The 16,923-nt window shown below is 34.4% G+C and overlaps 1 protein-coding gene across 11 annotated transcripts in view; it reads left to right on the top strand.

Annotated features, from left to right (window-relative positions):
• Window positions 1–16,923, top strand: part of LOC112049601 (calcium-dependent secretion activator) — a 76,832-nt gene that overhangs the window by 14,390 nt on the left and 45,519 nt on the right. For 10 of the 11 annotated variants that reach the window (XM_052889187.1, XM_052889184.1, XM_052889188.1 and 7 more), the window contains exons 3-9: window positions 1,200–1,289; window positions 2,762–2,855; window positions 5,802–5,910; window positions 7,287–7,454; window positions 8,502–8,677; window positions 10,031–10,116; window positions 15,845–16,002. In XM_052889187.1, coding sequence (XP_052745147.1) covers window positions 1,200–1,289; window positions 2,762–2,855; window positions 5,802–5,910; window positions 7,287–7,454; window positions 8,502–8,677; window positions 10,031–10,116; window positions 15,845–16,002 — 881 coding nt within the window. The remainder of the gene's footprint in view (window positions 1–1,199; window positions 1,290–2,761; window positions 2,856–5,801; window positions 5,911–7,286; window positions 7,455–8,501; window positions 8,678–10,030; window positions 10,117–15,844; window positions 16,003–16,923) is intronic. The other variant, XM_052889180.1, reaches the window with a different exon arrangement.

The following is a 16,923-nucleotide window of genomic DNA, read 5'->3' as shown; positions in this document are numbered from 1 at the left end:
GTAAACACAAAATTGTGCATGTGTGCATTCACTGGAGTAACTAAATTCGGACGCGTAACATATATTATAAAGCTGAAAAGTTTGTTTATTTGAACGCGCTAATCTCAAGAACTAGTGGTCCGATTTGAAAAATTCCTTCAGTGTTAGATAGCCTATTTATTGAGGAAGGCTATGGCTATTTACCCGACTGCAAGAAGGGTTATGTTTTTTGCGCGTATCTTGTATGTATGTAATATTCTTTATTACCTTATATCTTCCAAACCGCTGAACGGATTTACGTAATTCAGATATATTAGATTTGTTTTAATAACCTAAGTGTTCTTAGATAGGTGAAATTAGAAAAAAACCAACAAGACGACTGTGTGACACTTTAGAATCGATATAAAAAAAATCGAGGTTTCTTTCTTTCTTTCTTTTCCATACAAAATACGTGAGGCGGACGACTTTATAAAACGTCGAAGTTATAAAACACCTAAAATAGACTAAATTAAATTTATTGATTATAAAAATCGCACAAGTGCGAGTCAGATTCGCCCTCCGAGGGTTCCGTCGATTTTTTTGAATATTTACTTACTCTTAACCTCGGTTGGACGTAGGTATATACTTTGTAACAAACGTAACAAATAAATTTGAAATTCACCATCTGTTGTTCCCATACGGGAACAGGAACCACGCGGGTGTTACTGCTAGTCTATAGTATAACATATCATTGTATCTACCTATCAAATATATACTACAGTATAGTATGTAAAGACCCATTCCATTTAGTAGATTGCGCCTGACGCAAACTTTCGAACTGGCTCACTTCCAAATCAGTAGTGATAATCTTTGCTGAGAGAATATAAAAATGACAAGACATACTGTGAAATGTTTTTCTATACTACTATAAATATATAAATAAATAAATATAAATATACTTAAACAATACACATCACTATCTATCCCCAAAGTAAGCATACAGAGTAGCTTGTGTTATGGGTGCTAAGATAGTTGATATTATAATATTAATATACAATTACATACTAAATATAAATACTTATATAATGTATAAATACACACAGACACTGGAAAACAATCATGCTCATCACACAAATATTTTCCAGTTGTGGGAATCGAACCCACGGCCATGGATGCAGAAAGCAGGGTCACTAAATGTCTGTAGATATAAACGGACCTTTACAATGGTATGTTCTTTGCAGTGGTACCACCGGGGGGACTGACTGGTGGTAGACCGTCTGTAAGAGGCAAGCCTGAGCTACCCAGAGGATCTACAGCAGGCATTGGCACAGGTAACTGACGACATTCAATAATAGTTCAAATTGTACTATAGCTTAGAATTTTTTGGAACCCTGAAAAGGGAATAAATAAATAAACCTCGTCGTCATCAACCCATAATCGGCTCACTGCTGAGCTTGAGTCTCCTCTCAGAATGAGAGGGGTTAGGCCAATAGTCCACCACGCTGGCCCAATGCTGATTGGCAGACTTCACACACGCAGAGAATTAAGATAATTCTCTGGTATGCAGGTTTCCTCACGATGTTTTCCTTCACCGATTGAGACACGTGATATTTTGTTTTTTAAAATGCACACAACTGAAAAGTTGGAGGTGCATGCCCCGGACCGGATTCGAACCCACACCCTCCGGAATCGGAGGCAGAGGTCATATCCACTGGGCTATCCTAATAAATAAACCTAGTCTTACATAATAAAATATTAGGGCACAGATTCCCAAACTTTATTTTCTCACAGACCACTTTAAAATTTAACTGGTCCCGGTGGACCCCCCTGCCAAATTTGTATCCTAAACTTAACGAAAAATGTAATTAGATTCATAAAATAACAGTTTTAAAAATATACCGGTCAACTTGAGAATCTCCTCCTTTTTGAAATCGGTAAAAAAGTGAGAATTGATTACTTAGTGAATTAATTAATTCCAGGAAAAAATGATTTCATTCAACTTTATTTTGATAGCTACTTACAGCACAAGGAAGTAATCAATTCACAATTGTTTTTTTAGAAAACTTTCCATTCGATATGAAACCAGATAAATTTTCATGGACCTTTACGAATCGTGAACCCCCATTTTTGTCACGTCAACGTAGACTCCCGCCGACTTTTCCGTAGACCCCTGGGCGCTGGGGGTCCACCTGGGAATCGATGTCATCATCATCATCATCATCATTATCAGCCGATGGACGTTCACTGCTGGACATAGGCCTCTTCCATGGACTTCCAAAAAAAACGGTCTCGAGCCGCCAGCATCCAGCGGCTCGTCTGCGGATCTCCTTATTTCTGATTCGATCACGCAGAGAAACCCCAAGCATAGCTCGCTCCTTCGCCCGCTGAGTGACTTTGAGCCTTCTAATAAGGCCCATTTTTTTTTATTCTTTACAAGATAGCCCTTGACTACAATCTCACCTGATGGTAAGTGATGATGCAGTCTAAGATGGAAGCGGGCTAACTTGTTAATAGGAGGATGAAAATCCACACCCCTTTCAGTTTCTACACGGCATCGTACCGGAACGCTAAATCGCTTGGCGGTACGTCTTTGCCGGTAGGGGTAACTAGCCACGGCCGAAGCCTCCCAGCAGCCAGACCTGGACTAATTAAGAAAATCTCAATCACCCAGCCAGGGATCGAACCCGGGACCTCCGTTTTGTAAATCCACCGCGCATACCACTGCGCCACGGAGGCCGTCGAAATATTAGATGTATTAGGATATATTCTCAGTACCACAACATCCTAACATCCGTGTAAACAGGGGCGAGCTCGCTGACGTCAGCGCCGCTAGCTGCGCCGTTGCATCCCGCCACCCGCCAGAGGGAGGCAGCCGCCCTCGCACCTCCACAACACGCGTGAGTACTGGAACATCCTCCGTGGAACATTGTTCGGATCACTTGCTACGGCGAAGAGTCCATACAGGTCGATTCCCGCCGGGCTACCTTTTAAAAACCATAGATATTAATTACTGAAATAAATATATTCTCCAAGTAATATGGATGGAATGACGTCATCTTTTTTCGGGTGTGCAGCCAGCTCAATCGAATTATAAGACGTTGTCATGTCGAATGTGAGAAAAAAAACGAATGGTTTGAATTTTTGCAGCGAAGTGTCCGTTGAAAATGGACCAGCCATGTAAATTTTAAATGGTGAAATTGTCATTTGAATCATTAAATACTTAATAAATAATTTGCATGCCTAATTGGTAAGATACATTTACCATCTACATCTACCGACCACCTGTATATATAATGCATGTATCTGCAAAGAAATAAATTGATTGATTGATTGATGCATTGATTGATTGATTGATTGATTGATTGATGGATTGATTGATTGATTGATTGATTGATTGATTGATTGATTGATTGATTGATTGATTGATTGATTGATTGATTAATTTTAATTTTAAATACAAGATTTATATAGACAAGAATTATGACGTTACATAAAATAATAATACAAATGACACATTTATAAGTTATAAGCTAAAGTCCACACTATCAGAATATAGGGTTCGATCACACTATCAACAAAGCCATTCTTTGGCGTTAACAAATAACGCAAAAAAACCAAAAAAACCAGCGAATTTGATCCGAACATGTTACCACAAAAACTTTTGATATTTATCAAGTTCTAGCTCACGTCCATTTCGTTTCATGAAACATTAAAGAGATTTGGGCTAAACTTTGACAATGCATAGAATGTAGTTAGATTATATTAAAGGTACGTTTAACGAAGCTAAATACTATATGTAAACAAATTGACAAAATTATTGCTTTTTTGCTCCTTTTCGCATGTAAGTTAGCAACGGTTAGGTTGTTTATAGATTTTATCTCGTTTCGTTAAACATACCTTCCGGGTTGCATTTGAACTATTTCAATGTTTTATATTTATGGCGTTTTTAAACTTTTAAAATGTAATTTTATCTGATGTAACTTCGTCCTTTCCAAACATAAAATTCTTAGAGAGAGAAAAGAGACTTAAGATCCTGCCCATATGTGTTTTGCTAATAAGCAAGAGTTTTACCCAGAGCAAGCAAAATTAAAAAATATTTTTCATTTCAATATTTTTGACATTTTTTGGGTTATTATTTAATGGTTTGACGCCGTTTGTAAGCCATTATTATAATGTCCTTTTTAAAGGTCATTGGGCGATTGCATAATAATAATTGTTGATTAGTTTTATAGATTTTTGCTTACGTAGATAGATATGTTTTTATATTCGATTTAAATAAAGTTTTATTAGATTTTTGCATAAATGATAATTGCAAATGGTCAAATTAAGGTGATACTCTATTGTAAGCAATGTTTTTCTATTAAAGATCAAAATTAGATCCTAAAATACTGAAAATGTTCCAAATGCAACCCCTATACATCTATACAGTTCCTGTAGCCATGTGGGACGTCGATTATCTTTCTATAAAATTCTAAATCAAATCAAATGAAATCTATACTAATATCATAAAGCTGAAGAGTTTGTTTGTTTGATTGAACGCGCTCATCACAGGAACCGATTTGAAGAATTCTTTCAGTGTTAGATAGCCCATTTATCGAGGAAGGCTATAGGTTATATATTATCCCCGTACTCCTACGGGAACGAGAAATACGCGGGTGATACCGCGGAGCGTCAGCTAATCTACACTCCTAATACAAGTAGGTTGTATGTCTAAAAATTGTCTTACTCAAAAACTGTACTGAATCAATTTGAAAATTTCTTTCACCAATAGAAAACTACGTTATCAGGAAGTAACAAAAGCTATATTATATTAGTACTCTTGGTTCTCTATATCTCAGTACCACGCAGTCGACTGAGGAATGCGTGTCTATCGATATTGTATTGCTTTTCCTTTTAAAATATATATAAAATCAAGTCAAATAATATGATCCTGAACATTTTCAATTTAAAGTATAGATCGATTTTTATTATATTTGAAATGGAGAGCTTCGAAAACTCGTTGTTTTAATGTATAAAAATATAATTTTCTATAGTAAAGGCAACATTTTTGTCATATATTTAGATGAATAATTAGTAATATACTGTTTAGATTTATATTACAGTATGCTATAGAAGCTTTTAGATTCATAACATAATCAAAGGTATGCATACGCTGACTTAAAATAAAGCAATGAAACGAAATGTTTAAAGATAATTTACCTACATTTTGCAATGTAAGTGTATTTCAAGCAGCAAATTGGTTGTATGAACTATTTTTCAGATTGTATTGTTTGAATTTTAATTTGAAAAAATATTTTTAACGTAACTCTTTTGTACAAAATATTTAAAAATAACTTTGTATTTCCAATAGGGTAGTTTAATTTTAATTTTCTCAGCGAGTTATAGCGAGAATGACGATGAAGACCTGGGCAATTTAAATAAATAAAATAAACTGTGGCTGGTGGGAGGCTTTCGTCGTGGCTAGTTACCACCTTACCGGCAAAGATGTAACGCCAAGCAATTTAGCGTTCCGGTACGATGTCGTATAACCTACTCCTAACGATTTATCCCGCTTACATCTTAGATTACATCATCACTTACCATCAGGTGAGATTGTAATTAAGGAATAACTTGTAAAGAATAAAAAAAATCGAGTAACGGCTTCTGTTAAGCGAATTTAATAAATAAATAGTTTGCTTGGGTCTTGGTGTTTTACTAGCTCCACCCAGACTGGAGAGTGAAAACAGTGCATACATTCGGAAACCTAGAAACCAGTTTGCTGTTTGCTAACTCTATGGAGCAAGGGAGTCAGTGTGTGTACACCAGTGCCACTCTCATTAAAGCCTTAATAACTGCGCGTTTAGATCCTTCTTGCGTAGGACATCCACGGGCAGCGCCAGCTCGGGGGAGGCGCCTGCACCCTCGCCCAGCCCCTCCGGGACCAGCCACTCCGACAAGGACCAGGACCCACAGGTAAGGGACCTCATGTGTGACCACGACCACGACCACAAACAACGAAGAAAGAAAAAAACGTTGCCTTTTAACACGTTCGCTGAGGCACTGATTTTTCTGTACTTTTCTCTGGTGCGGTACGAGGTTTTTTGACCTCATACTAGAACTTTATGTGGTCCGTTACGAGGTCCATCGACCTCCTAACTCTTGAAGACGTTAGACGCACGAGGTCAATTGACCTCGTACCTCAGCGTATGTGTTAAAAGTTCTGCAAAATAAGGCCACAATGCTAATGTCTTTCTTTGAATATCTAATATAAATTTTATTTTTATAATTCTTTTTTTCTAAATTAATGCATTATTATTTACGAAGTTTATAAACATTATATTGTAATTTATAACCCTTACCAAAGTAAGCATAATATTCGTACTTGCTACGAATATTTAGTTTAATTTTGAAACAAATTACCCGTGACATTATTTGTTTTTAATGAATATCTATACTAATATTATAAAGCTGAAGAGTTTGTTTGTTTATTTGTTTGATTGAACGCGCTAATCTCATAAACTACAGGTCCGATTTGAAAAAATCTTTCAGTGTTTGATAGCCCATTTATCGAGGAAGGTTATAGGCCATAGATTTTACCCCTATTCCTACGGAAACGAGAACCACGCATATAAAACCGCGCGGCGTCAGCTAGTATTTTAATAGTCAAAGCCTTTATTATTTTATAAGTCAAGGCCATCGATATTGGAGTTTCGGTGCCTTTTGTCTCATAGTGTTTTCATTATTGGTATTGACGATCGACAAAAGTCCGTTTTTGCCGACTCATAGTATAACAACGAAGCCGCAAATTAAAGCCTTGAAAAGGCTTTATATTGCTTCTAAAGCCGCGCTTCAAACTTGGAAACTAAAAGCAATTTCTTAATAACCGTGTTACTGGATTTACTCGTATTGTAGAGTAGAATTGTTGTTTTTATTACATTGTTGCGTGCATACCCCGGATTCAAACCTTCCCCCCCGTTCTAATCGAAGGTCATTTGTCTAACTCTGATGATATATGTTATCGCCGCATTGCAACGATTTGCGGTACGGACGGCTTCAGTGTGAGTTTGAGCCGTCCACATCTCTTGTTGTGTAATTCTTTATGGGTTACTTGGGATAGGCGGTGAGAGTGACTTGAGTGGAAAAGGGGAGTGTTTGTTAACAGTCAAAGGTACCTTTAACCCTACACACATCGTTCAAAAGTGCGTGACTTCACTCAAGGTCATTCTCTGCCATTCTCATTTTACATTCATTTTGGTTACAGTTTGATTTGTCAATTAAGTTGTCCTGACAAATGTTGTGAATCGTAACCTTTGTTCGACATTCGTTTTCATAAGTTTTTCTTTATGTAGGAGAAAATAGAGAAACTAGAAGAGGACAAGAAACGTCGGCTGCAACTGTATGTATTCGTATCAAGATGTGTGGCCCATCCGTTCAACGCCAAGCAACCCACCGACATGACCCGACGACACACCAAACTGACGCCCAACCAGCTGGAAACCATGCAGGCTAGGTTTCAGGTACGTTCAGCATTGCTTCCTACGTCTTCAGTAAATCTCACCTGATGGTAAGTGATGATGCAGTCTAAGATGGAAGCGGGCTAACTTGTTAGGAGGAGGATGAAAATCCACACCCCTTTCGGTTTCTACACGGCATCGTACCGGACCGCTAAATCGCTTGGTGGTACGTCTTTGCCGGTAAAGTGGTAACTAGCCACGGCCGAAACCTCCCACCAGCCAGATCTGGACAAATTAAGAAAATCTCAATCTGCCCAACCGGGGATCGGACCCAGGACCTCCGTTTTGTAAATCCACCGCGCATACCACTGCGCCACGGAGGCCGTCAAAACTGTCTGTAGGCATCGGATGACATATGTTACATAGAATCTCATGTAACACACAAATCTCGAAATCCTCTTGATGTACAAAGATGAAATTTGGCAGAGATTTCTGCGATTGAATCGGATTAAGGAGGTCAAATGGATGAAGTCGCGGGCATCCGCTAGTATCGTATATATATATACTAACGTCAAAGTTAGTGAATTAGCCTACATGATGTCTTAACCATTCGCTGCCCGCGAGTATTTTATCGAAAAGCCCGTCTGCGTTGAAGAAGCCGACAGTCAGGGAATGCGGTTTTAATCTATCGTTGTGAGCCATTTAAAAAAATCTTTATATTCCTCTATCGCGCGGAGCATGATACTGTGCTCGCCTATTGCCCTAAGTTTACTTTATATTGTTTTACATGTCACGTAACGGATACGATACACGATACGGCGACCGGTCGTCCATTTAGGAGTCAAGAGGTTAATACAATAAACCGCTGGTTATAATATGTTGTTACGGTTAGATGGCATTTAAATAAAAGCCGTGTTCACGTTAGGAAGTTTACTGATCGACTATTTTACAGGGATCAACAATCGACAGCGAGATGCGTGTCAGTACCATATTGTTTACATAAGACGTCATTTTACTACATTCACTAACGGCTAACTCACACGTTTAATTAATTCTAGTCTACACGCTTCACTAGTTATACATGTAGTACCAATATCTTTGTTTATCCAGGCTTTCCTAAAAGGAGAAACGCAGATCCTAGCAGACGAAGCGTTCCAGAACGCAGTACAATCGTACTACGACGTTTTCCTCAAGAGTGAGCGAGTGGAACAGATGGTGAGGTCAGGCGCCTGCTCGCACCACGACTTCCGTGAGGTCTTCAGAAATAATATCGAAAAGAGAGTCAGGTTGGAAAGATAACATTATTTTATTTATTTATTGAAAATAATTTATTTATTTATTGAAAATAATTTATTTATTTATTGAAAATAACAACAGTGTCAGCAAAAACATTAAACATTTATAAGATAAATAAAGAGCAGTGATAGCCCAGTGGATATGACCTCTACCTCCGATTCCGGAGGGTGTGGGTTCGAATCCGGTCCGGGGCATGCACCTCCAACTTTTCAGTTGTGTTCATTTTAAGAAATTAAATATCACGTGCCTCAATCGGTGAAGGAAAACATCGTAAGGAAACCTGCATACCAGAGAATTATCTTTATTCTCTGCGTGTGTGAAGTCTGCTAATCCGCATTGGGCCAGCGTGGTGGAGTATTAACCTAACCCCTCTCATTCTGAGAGGAGACTCGAGCTCAGCAGTGAGAATATGGATTGATGACGACGAAGATAAATAATCAAATACTTATTTCATTTATAAGATAAATAATCGGTTGCGTAATTTATTTATAGGATAAATAATAATCAGTTACTTATTTCATTAAAAGATAAACAATAAGTTACTCTTTTTGACGCTTTTACGCATCCCAACTGTAGAGTGCACAGGTAGAACTGCACATTCTACGAGTACGGCCAGATTTGTGGGACTCGCTGGCTGGATAGAATACTGACTAAAACCCAGAGCCACCTTCGTCGTACTGGTTGTTGATTAACAAGATAAACAAACAGTTACTTGTTTCATTTAAAAGATAAATAACCAGTTACTTAGTTCATTTATAGGATAAATAATCAGTTACAGAGTTAAAAGTCTTATACTACAGCAGCCATTTTATAAAGGCAAATACAGCACTGCAGCGTACGGTTAAAAAAAATAAAATTAGATTAAACTATACTTAAATCTAAGGGAAATTAACAATAAAAAATATAATGTCAAAGTAAAAATGTCATAGGAACTCAAGTTCTATTAAGTGTCCTCGCCTTACGGCTCGTGCCCTAAAAACCCCTCATATATAATTGGTATTTTTATGTCACGTATAATAATCTACTATTTATACATTAAAATAACTACTATCACTAATACATAAAGCAGATTATATAAATAATAAAGAAACTATGATAATTATCATAAAATAAACAAATAAATATATAGATATGTCATAAGAGAAAATATTTTGTTGTTTTAATAAAAACAACAAAATATTTTCTCAATCTCAATTATATTAAATTTTTCTGTGGTCTTAACCTTAAGTGGTAAATAATGTAGTAATAAAATTCTGAAATATTTCAACTTCCAAATTAGACATATTTAATTTACAAATCAGATAAAATATAATAAATTTTAATTTCCAAGTAAACTCTTACAGGTCTTTACCGGAAATCGACGGTCTTAGCAAAGAAACAGTTTTAACCACTTGGCTAGCCAAACTGGACTGCATCATGAAAGGAACGGGTGAGTTCAAAATATTCAAGTTATCTGTGTTCATTTAAAAAAATATGGGAGCTAAAAGTTTAATGTTTTATTCATCAAATCAGTGTATAATACATATTAATTAATAAAATACGCATGTACTAATTCATGTTTAAGTCTAAAATAAAATAAATTTAAATTAATATTTGTAAATATCAAAATAAATGTAAAAATTACAAACGTATGTAAAGGTATTTTTTTATATTTATCCAATTGATTGGTACTCGAAATTGAGAATTGTAAAGATACGTGACCATGTGTGGTAGATATCATATAGTTTTATGAATGTTTACAGAGTTACAATAAACGTATGTAGTATTTTCCAAATTCAGGCTTTTATACTTAGCATTTTCCTCGTTGTAGCGACGTGAAAATTTGATTTGGCAACAAATTGGTTCTACTTACATCGTCCCTCTGAATACCTCGCGACGCTCGGGATTCTTTTTCAATCTTAAAATCTTTCGCTTGCTCGGTATTCAATACAGTAAAGATCAATTTTGTTAGTATAACAAATAACTATTGTTGGCTAGCATAGCAACTATTGTAAATGGTAAACATATGATAATAATTATGTAATAATTACGTATTTATAAACTGGAATGTACAATAAATAAAAAATGAAAAAAGTTACCTATAATTTAAAATGTATAATTAAGATATATAGTTTTATCCTCACGATCCTTGACGTTTCTATCTTCTTAGATTTTCCCAGCACTGTGTATAGGCACTTCTAAATCTTTTAGCTCCTATATCTATAGCATAGAGGAATGGGATTTTCTACGCATGCCGCAGTGTGCAAAGCATCAAATGAAAAAAAAATGCTTCACTCCGCAAAAGCCTATCGATGTGTGACTATTTTAGTTTTATTAATAATGTCAGTCAGTTATGATTAAGCCGCTGTAGATGTTTGATGGTCGGTGTATATCCGACAGGATCTGAAATTTTGAAAAACTGTTGATGATTTGAAATTGCTATTCAAAAAGGCAATGCCGCCAGCCTAATGGGCACTAATAAATTTATTTAAATATTTTAATTAATTTAACAAATCAATTTTTTTGTAGTTTGATTTGGTTGGATATACACCGACACACATCTAGCGTTTATAGCGGTATTATATATGCGTGACAACTGACAACGTTTTCTATGAGCTCATTTCGTCACTTACACTTATTCTTTTACAAAGTATACTTAACCAATAATAACAGATCTAACTAAACATATAAATGGACTTAATAAATTTAAAATTTTCAGCTAGAAGAGGTACGTTTACGTCAGTAATGGGGAGAAATACCTCTTACAGAGAAAAATATTATGACATCCCGACTAGAACAAAGAGTTAAGCTATTAGAATAAATTATAAGATCTGTATATCTATACTAATATAATAAAGCTGAAGAGTTTGTTTGTTTGATTGAACGCGATAATCTCTGGAACTACTGGTCCGATTTGAAAAATTCTTTCAGTGTTAGATAGCTCATTTATCGAGGAAGGCTATAGGCTATATTATCCCTGTATTCCTACGGGAACTGGAACTACGCGGGTGAAACCGCGCGGCGTCAGCTAGTTATCACATATAACATAGCTTCAATCTGAATATAAAACTAAAGTAGCAGTTTATTTAAGGATAATTCCCTTTTAAATAACAAGCTAAAGTGAATATTAATTATTTGAGCTAGTCGGGTTGTATCTTTTTACACTGTGTGTCTCATTAACCATTACCTAGCGTGAACCCTGTGTGTTGCCTGAAATACTCTCTGTAATGATTTGTCCTGTAAATTTCTACATATAGAAATGAGATTGACATCAATTTATCTTAAATAATTAAAAAAATAATTGCCTTCAATCATAAATAAATTACAAATTATAAATAAATTAAAATCCAGTTGAATAAACACCGAAACATTTTGGTCGGTGTTTGTCCGACGGCTTATCATTAGTTACAAAAATAATAATTAACATAAAAAAAGAATATTAACTAGTTTTAGTATAGCAATCTCATTTCAATTGAATAATTTTGACGATTATGTAACGTAAAATTAAAAAATATAATTTTTTGACTAATTTGATTATTTTAACGTTAACGTTATTAAAATATATTATATTACCATAAAACATAATCATCAAACCTAAAGGCTCTGACTTGTAGCGAAATAATCGTAAAGCAACTGCTAAATATATGGAATTGCAAACAATTGAAACGAAACAAAATGAATGTATATGTACTTCTCTATATATTTTTTAAATGAACTTTTTAAAACTCATTCGCATATTGGGTATATTTAATTTTTTTTCTTTATTTTCATTTTATATTAGATACATAACCTAAAAGTACTTACCTAAATAAATAAATATTTCAATAATTGACATACCTACCTATTTGTATTTTGGTATGATTTATTATTCAATTATTCGCTATTATTTATTTAGCTTCCTTAAAATTCTATAAATAATCTGTGATTATTCCTAATCTTCAGATTCGCTGTAAATTTATTTGTATAAAAAAAAACTAAAACAAAACAATTGTTTGCAATTTAATAATGAGTACAGTCAGCAATAAAAATATGTTTCATTAAAAAGCATAAGTTATAAGGCATTTACGCATTAATTGTATGTCATGACGTAATATTGAATTTAGGTTAATTTATAATGCAATTAAGCCTCTTTCTATTAAATATTGCATTGAATAAAAGACATGACGTATAAATAAAATAATTTATCTTTAATTTTCTTCTCGATATTTTTTTTTTAACTTAATTTAAATTGTAATTGGCAATTATTGCTGACTGTACTAGCCAGTGAATTATAACTAATTGGACTGTGTTAATATTGAATGTAATCAAAAAATGTGTGTGGCTTGCATCTGTCTCACGTCTGTGTTTCTCTCCCTTTCACACCTCCCAGGAATAACAGGTATCGCTTCTGAACGGTTCATATTCCTAATTACTACAAACTCAGCTTGTGTCTTGTGATATTGCTTGTGTTTTGTTCTTGTAGACTTTGTCGTAGACAGAGAAAGTGATAGACGAATAGTTAGCATCCGTCGCGTTTCCTCAAAGAAGAGAGCAACTTATACGCGGACACTGTAAATAAACCATACAAGCGATGTTCGGTATGACGTACCTCGCCGTTTTTTCAGACCCAACAATAGGTCAAAAAAGTTTGACAATCATCATAAAATAAATTTTATGCATTTAATAAAAAAAAACGCTTTGGACCCTCGTAAGAAGTGATGACTTAGCCAGCTGCCGTATGTATGAGAGAAAGGAGAGCCAGACAGAGTGACGCCGTAAAGCGTTACGTTACGTTTTTATATTTATTTATACAAGTGTGTCAAAAAAAATTACTTCCTCGACTTGTTATAAATTATAACTATACCGTTAGCTCAAAATGAAAAAAATGGTGTAGTGTGTTATGATATGAAAACCCCGTCAAAATTGAATATCTTTGACTAAAAACAGTCGTCTATTTCTTTTTCTGTCTATGTAGTATTTAGGGTGCATTGTCATTAGCACGGCTCTGTCAAGTTCGTGTAAATTGACAGTCAATAAATGTGACAGTTACTATTGTCATGCTCGTATCGCGTGGCATGTCACACACACTAACACCTATATAATAAACATGAATTAAAAAAAACAACAATTTTTGTCAAAGTAATTTGAACTTTAAGGATTAATGATTAGGTCTAAATTACTTTGATGTTTAAATAATCCATGTTTATTAGTGAATTGGCTTGCTGGTTGTGCATTGCATCGCTTGATGTTGAATGTAACATCTCGATGTTGTGAACTGTGTTCTGTAACGTTCTCACGTTCATTAAAAACACAACTAACTCTATTTGCGTTGTCACTTACTATACTAACTTTCTACAAATCTTTTATTATGACAAAATTCAGTTAATATTCAATACATTTTATATTTATATAACACTACATTTCTCAGTAATTTGTACATTACGTCTTGCTTTTATTACGTTTACGAAAAGCTTGTAGATTAATGCAGAAATATTTTCAATTTAAAAGGAGGTCGCAAATCTTTTATTATCACGAAATTCAGTAAATATTCAAAAACATTTTATATTTATATAACACTACATTTCTCAGTAATTTGTACATTACGTCTTGCTTTTATTATGTTTACGAAAAGCTTGTAGATTGATGCAGAAATATTTTCAATTTAAAAGGAAGTCTGCAAATCTTTTATTATCACGAAATTCAGTAAATATTCAAAAACATTTTATATTTATATAACACTACATTTCTCAGTAATTTGTACATTACGTCTTGCTTTTATTATGTTTACGAAAAGCTTGTAGATTGATGCAGAAATATTTTCAATTTAAAAGGAAGTCTGCAAATCTTTTATTATCACGAAATTCAGTAAATATTCAAAAACATTTTATATTTATATAACACTACATTTCTCAGTAATTTGTACATTACGTCTTGCTTTTATTATGTTTACGAAAAGCTTGTAGATTGAGGCAGAAATATTTTCAATTTAAATGGAAGTCTGGTAACTTCCCAGTTGCTCGAGTTGATATTAAAAACTTCTCCAGCAAAGCTTTACTGCCAACTTTATTTTCTCTATAGATTTTGCAATAAACATTGGACGGTTTTAACTTTGCAGACATTTCGTTAGCGAAAAGAAATAATATAATAAAGTATTGGATAAATAAAGACTGATATCTAATTGTTTAAAGTTTTAAGTACATTAGATCTTACTTTACTACTAAAATAATATTGAAGATTTAATGTAATCAATACTGGTTGAGATTATTGGATAACTTTATGCTTTGCTTAATGATTAACATAAAACGTATGATAATAATAGGAGAAATATACCAAATACTTATAAAATCGAGTTAAGTAAAATTTAAATACAAAACATTACTGATATTGATGTTACAAAAGGCCTTTAAATAACAAAGCTTAAAACATTATTTGATTATAATTTACATCGATAAAACCAACAATATAACAAATATTTTACATAATAAACCATTTGTTATAGAGGTAAACCAATAAACTAATATAAATTATGATATATATCAACGGATTTAAGGACATAACAGAGAGGAGACATAACAATATAATATTTTACATAACAAACCATTTGCTATATTGGTAAACCAATGAATTAATAAAAATTATGATATTTATCAACGGATTTATGGATATAATAAAGTTACATCAGGAGACATAACAATATAACATTTTACATAACAAACCTTTTGTTATATAGGTAGACCAGTAAACTAATACAAATTATGATATTATCAACTGATTTAAGAGCATAACAAAGTTACATCAGGAGGCATTACAATATAATATTTTACATAACAAACCATTTGTTATATAGGTAGACCAATGAATTAATATAAATTATGATATTTATCAACGGATTTATGGATATAATAAAGTTACATCAGGAGACATAACAATATAACATTTTACATAACAAACCTTTTGTTATATAGGTAGACCAGTAAACTAATACAAATTATGATATTATCAACTGATTTAAGAGCATAACAAAGTTACATCAGGAGGCATTACAATATAATATTTTACATAACAAACCATTTGTTATATAGGTAGACCAGTAAACTAATACAAATTATGATATTATCAACGGATTTAAGACCATAACAAAGTTACATCAGGAGATATAACAATATAACATTTTACATAACAAACCATTTGTTATATAGGTATACCTGGTGACGACGAATCGAAACGACCGTCGCGGGCACAACAGCAGAGCTTGAATGCGGAATGCATTCTAAGCAAAGAGCAACTGTACGATATGTTCCAACAAATCTTGGGCGTGAAGAAATTTGAACACCAATTGTTGTTCAACGCATTGCTGGTAAGTACTTATTTCTAACCGAACCAAAGTCACCGACATAGCTCAACGAGTTGCGAAGCTGAAGTGGCAATGGGCGGGGCACATAGTTCGAAGAGCCGATAGACGTTGGGGTCCCAAAGTGCTGGAATGGCGACCCCGCACTAGTAAGCGCAGTGTTGGCCGACCCCTCACCAGGTGGAATGACGACATCAAGCGAGTCGCAGGGATTCACTGGGTTCAGTATTGTGATGTTTGTCCTGCAGTGGATGTCCATCGGCTGATATGATGATGATGATGATGACTTATTTCTAGTTCTTATTCATGAAGATTAAAGGCTATCGTGGTGTAAGTTTATAAGTAACTAGCGGATGCAACTTCCTCCGCCCTTGGACCTCTTTAATCCGGCCCTGTCGCAAAATCCGTTCTTAGTGGAAATCTACTAACAATAAACTACCACTCTGCCAAATTTGATCTTTGTCCGTCAAGCGGTTTTCAGGATTTCGTGACCTTTCGCATTTATATATTAAAGACTGGCTGGTACGGGGTTAATATAATACAATAAAGACTCTGTATAATGCGTATGTGCGAAGTAAACTCGAATGTAATGCCATCATTTGGAGTCCGTTTGAGTACAAATACATAGATATAATAGAAAAGATTCAAAAAAAAGTTCGTCCGTTGGCTTTATAGGAAACAATATGGGTACTCAGTGGGTTATCCTACTATTTATCCAAACGTCTTTCTTCTGGGTATGACAGGGTACAATAAACTTGAGATAAGACGTAAAGTAGCACTGCTACAGTACATAATAAATTTAATGAGAGGTGAAAAAAGTAACTCTGTTATATTAGGGTCAATAGATTTACATGTTCCCGACAAGTATGTAAGTTGCCGACGTCGCCAGTTGTTTGCGGTGCCGTGTGGCAGAACTAAAGTGAGCCA

Source organism: Bicyclus anynana, chromosome 25 (genome assembly GCF_947172395.1).
Source record: "Bicyclus anynana chromosome 25, ilBicAnyn1.1, whole genome shotgun sequence".
Taxonomy (NCBI): Eukaryota; Metazoa; Arthropoda; class Insecta; order Lepidoptera; family Nymphalidae; genus Bicyclus; species Bicyclus anynana.
Note: the sequence above shows the minus strand (reverse complement) of the source record. Positions and strands in the feature narration are given on the sequence as shown.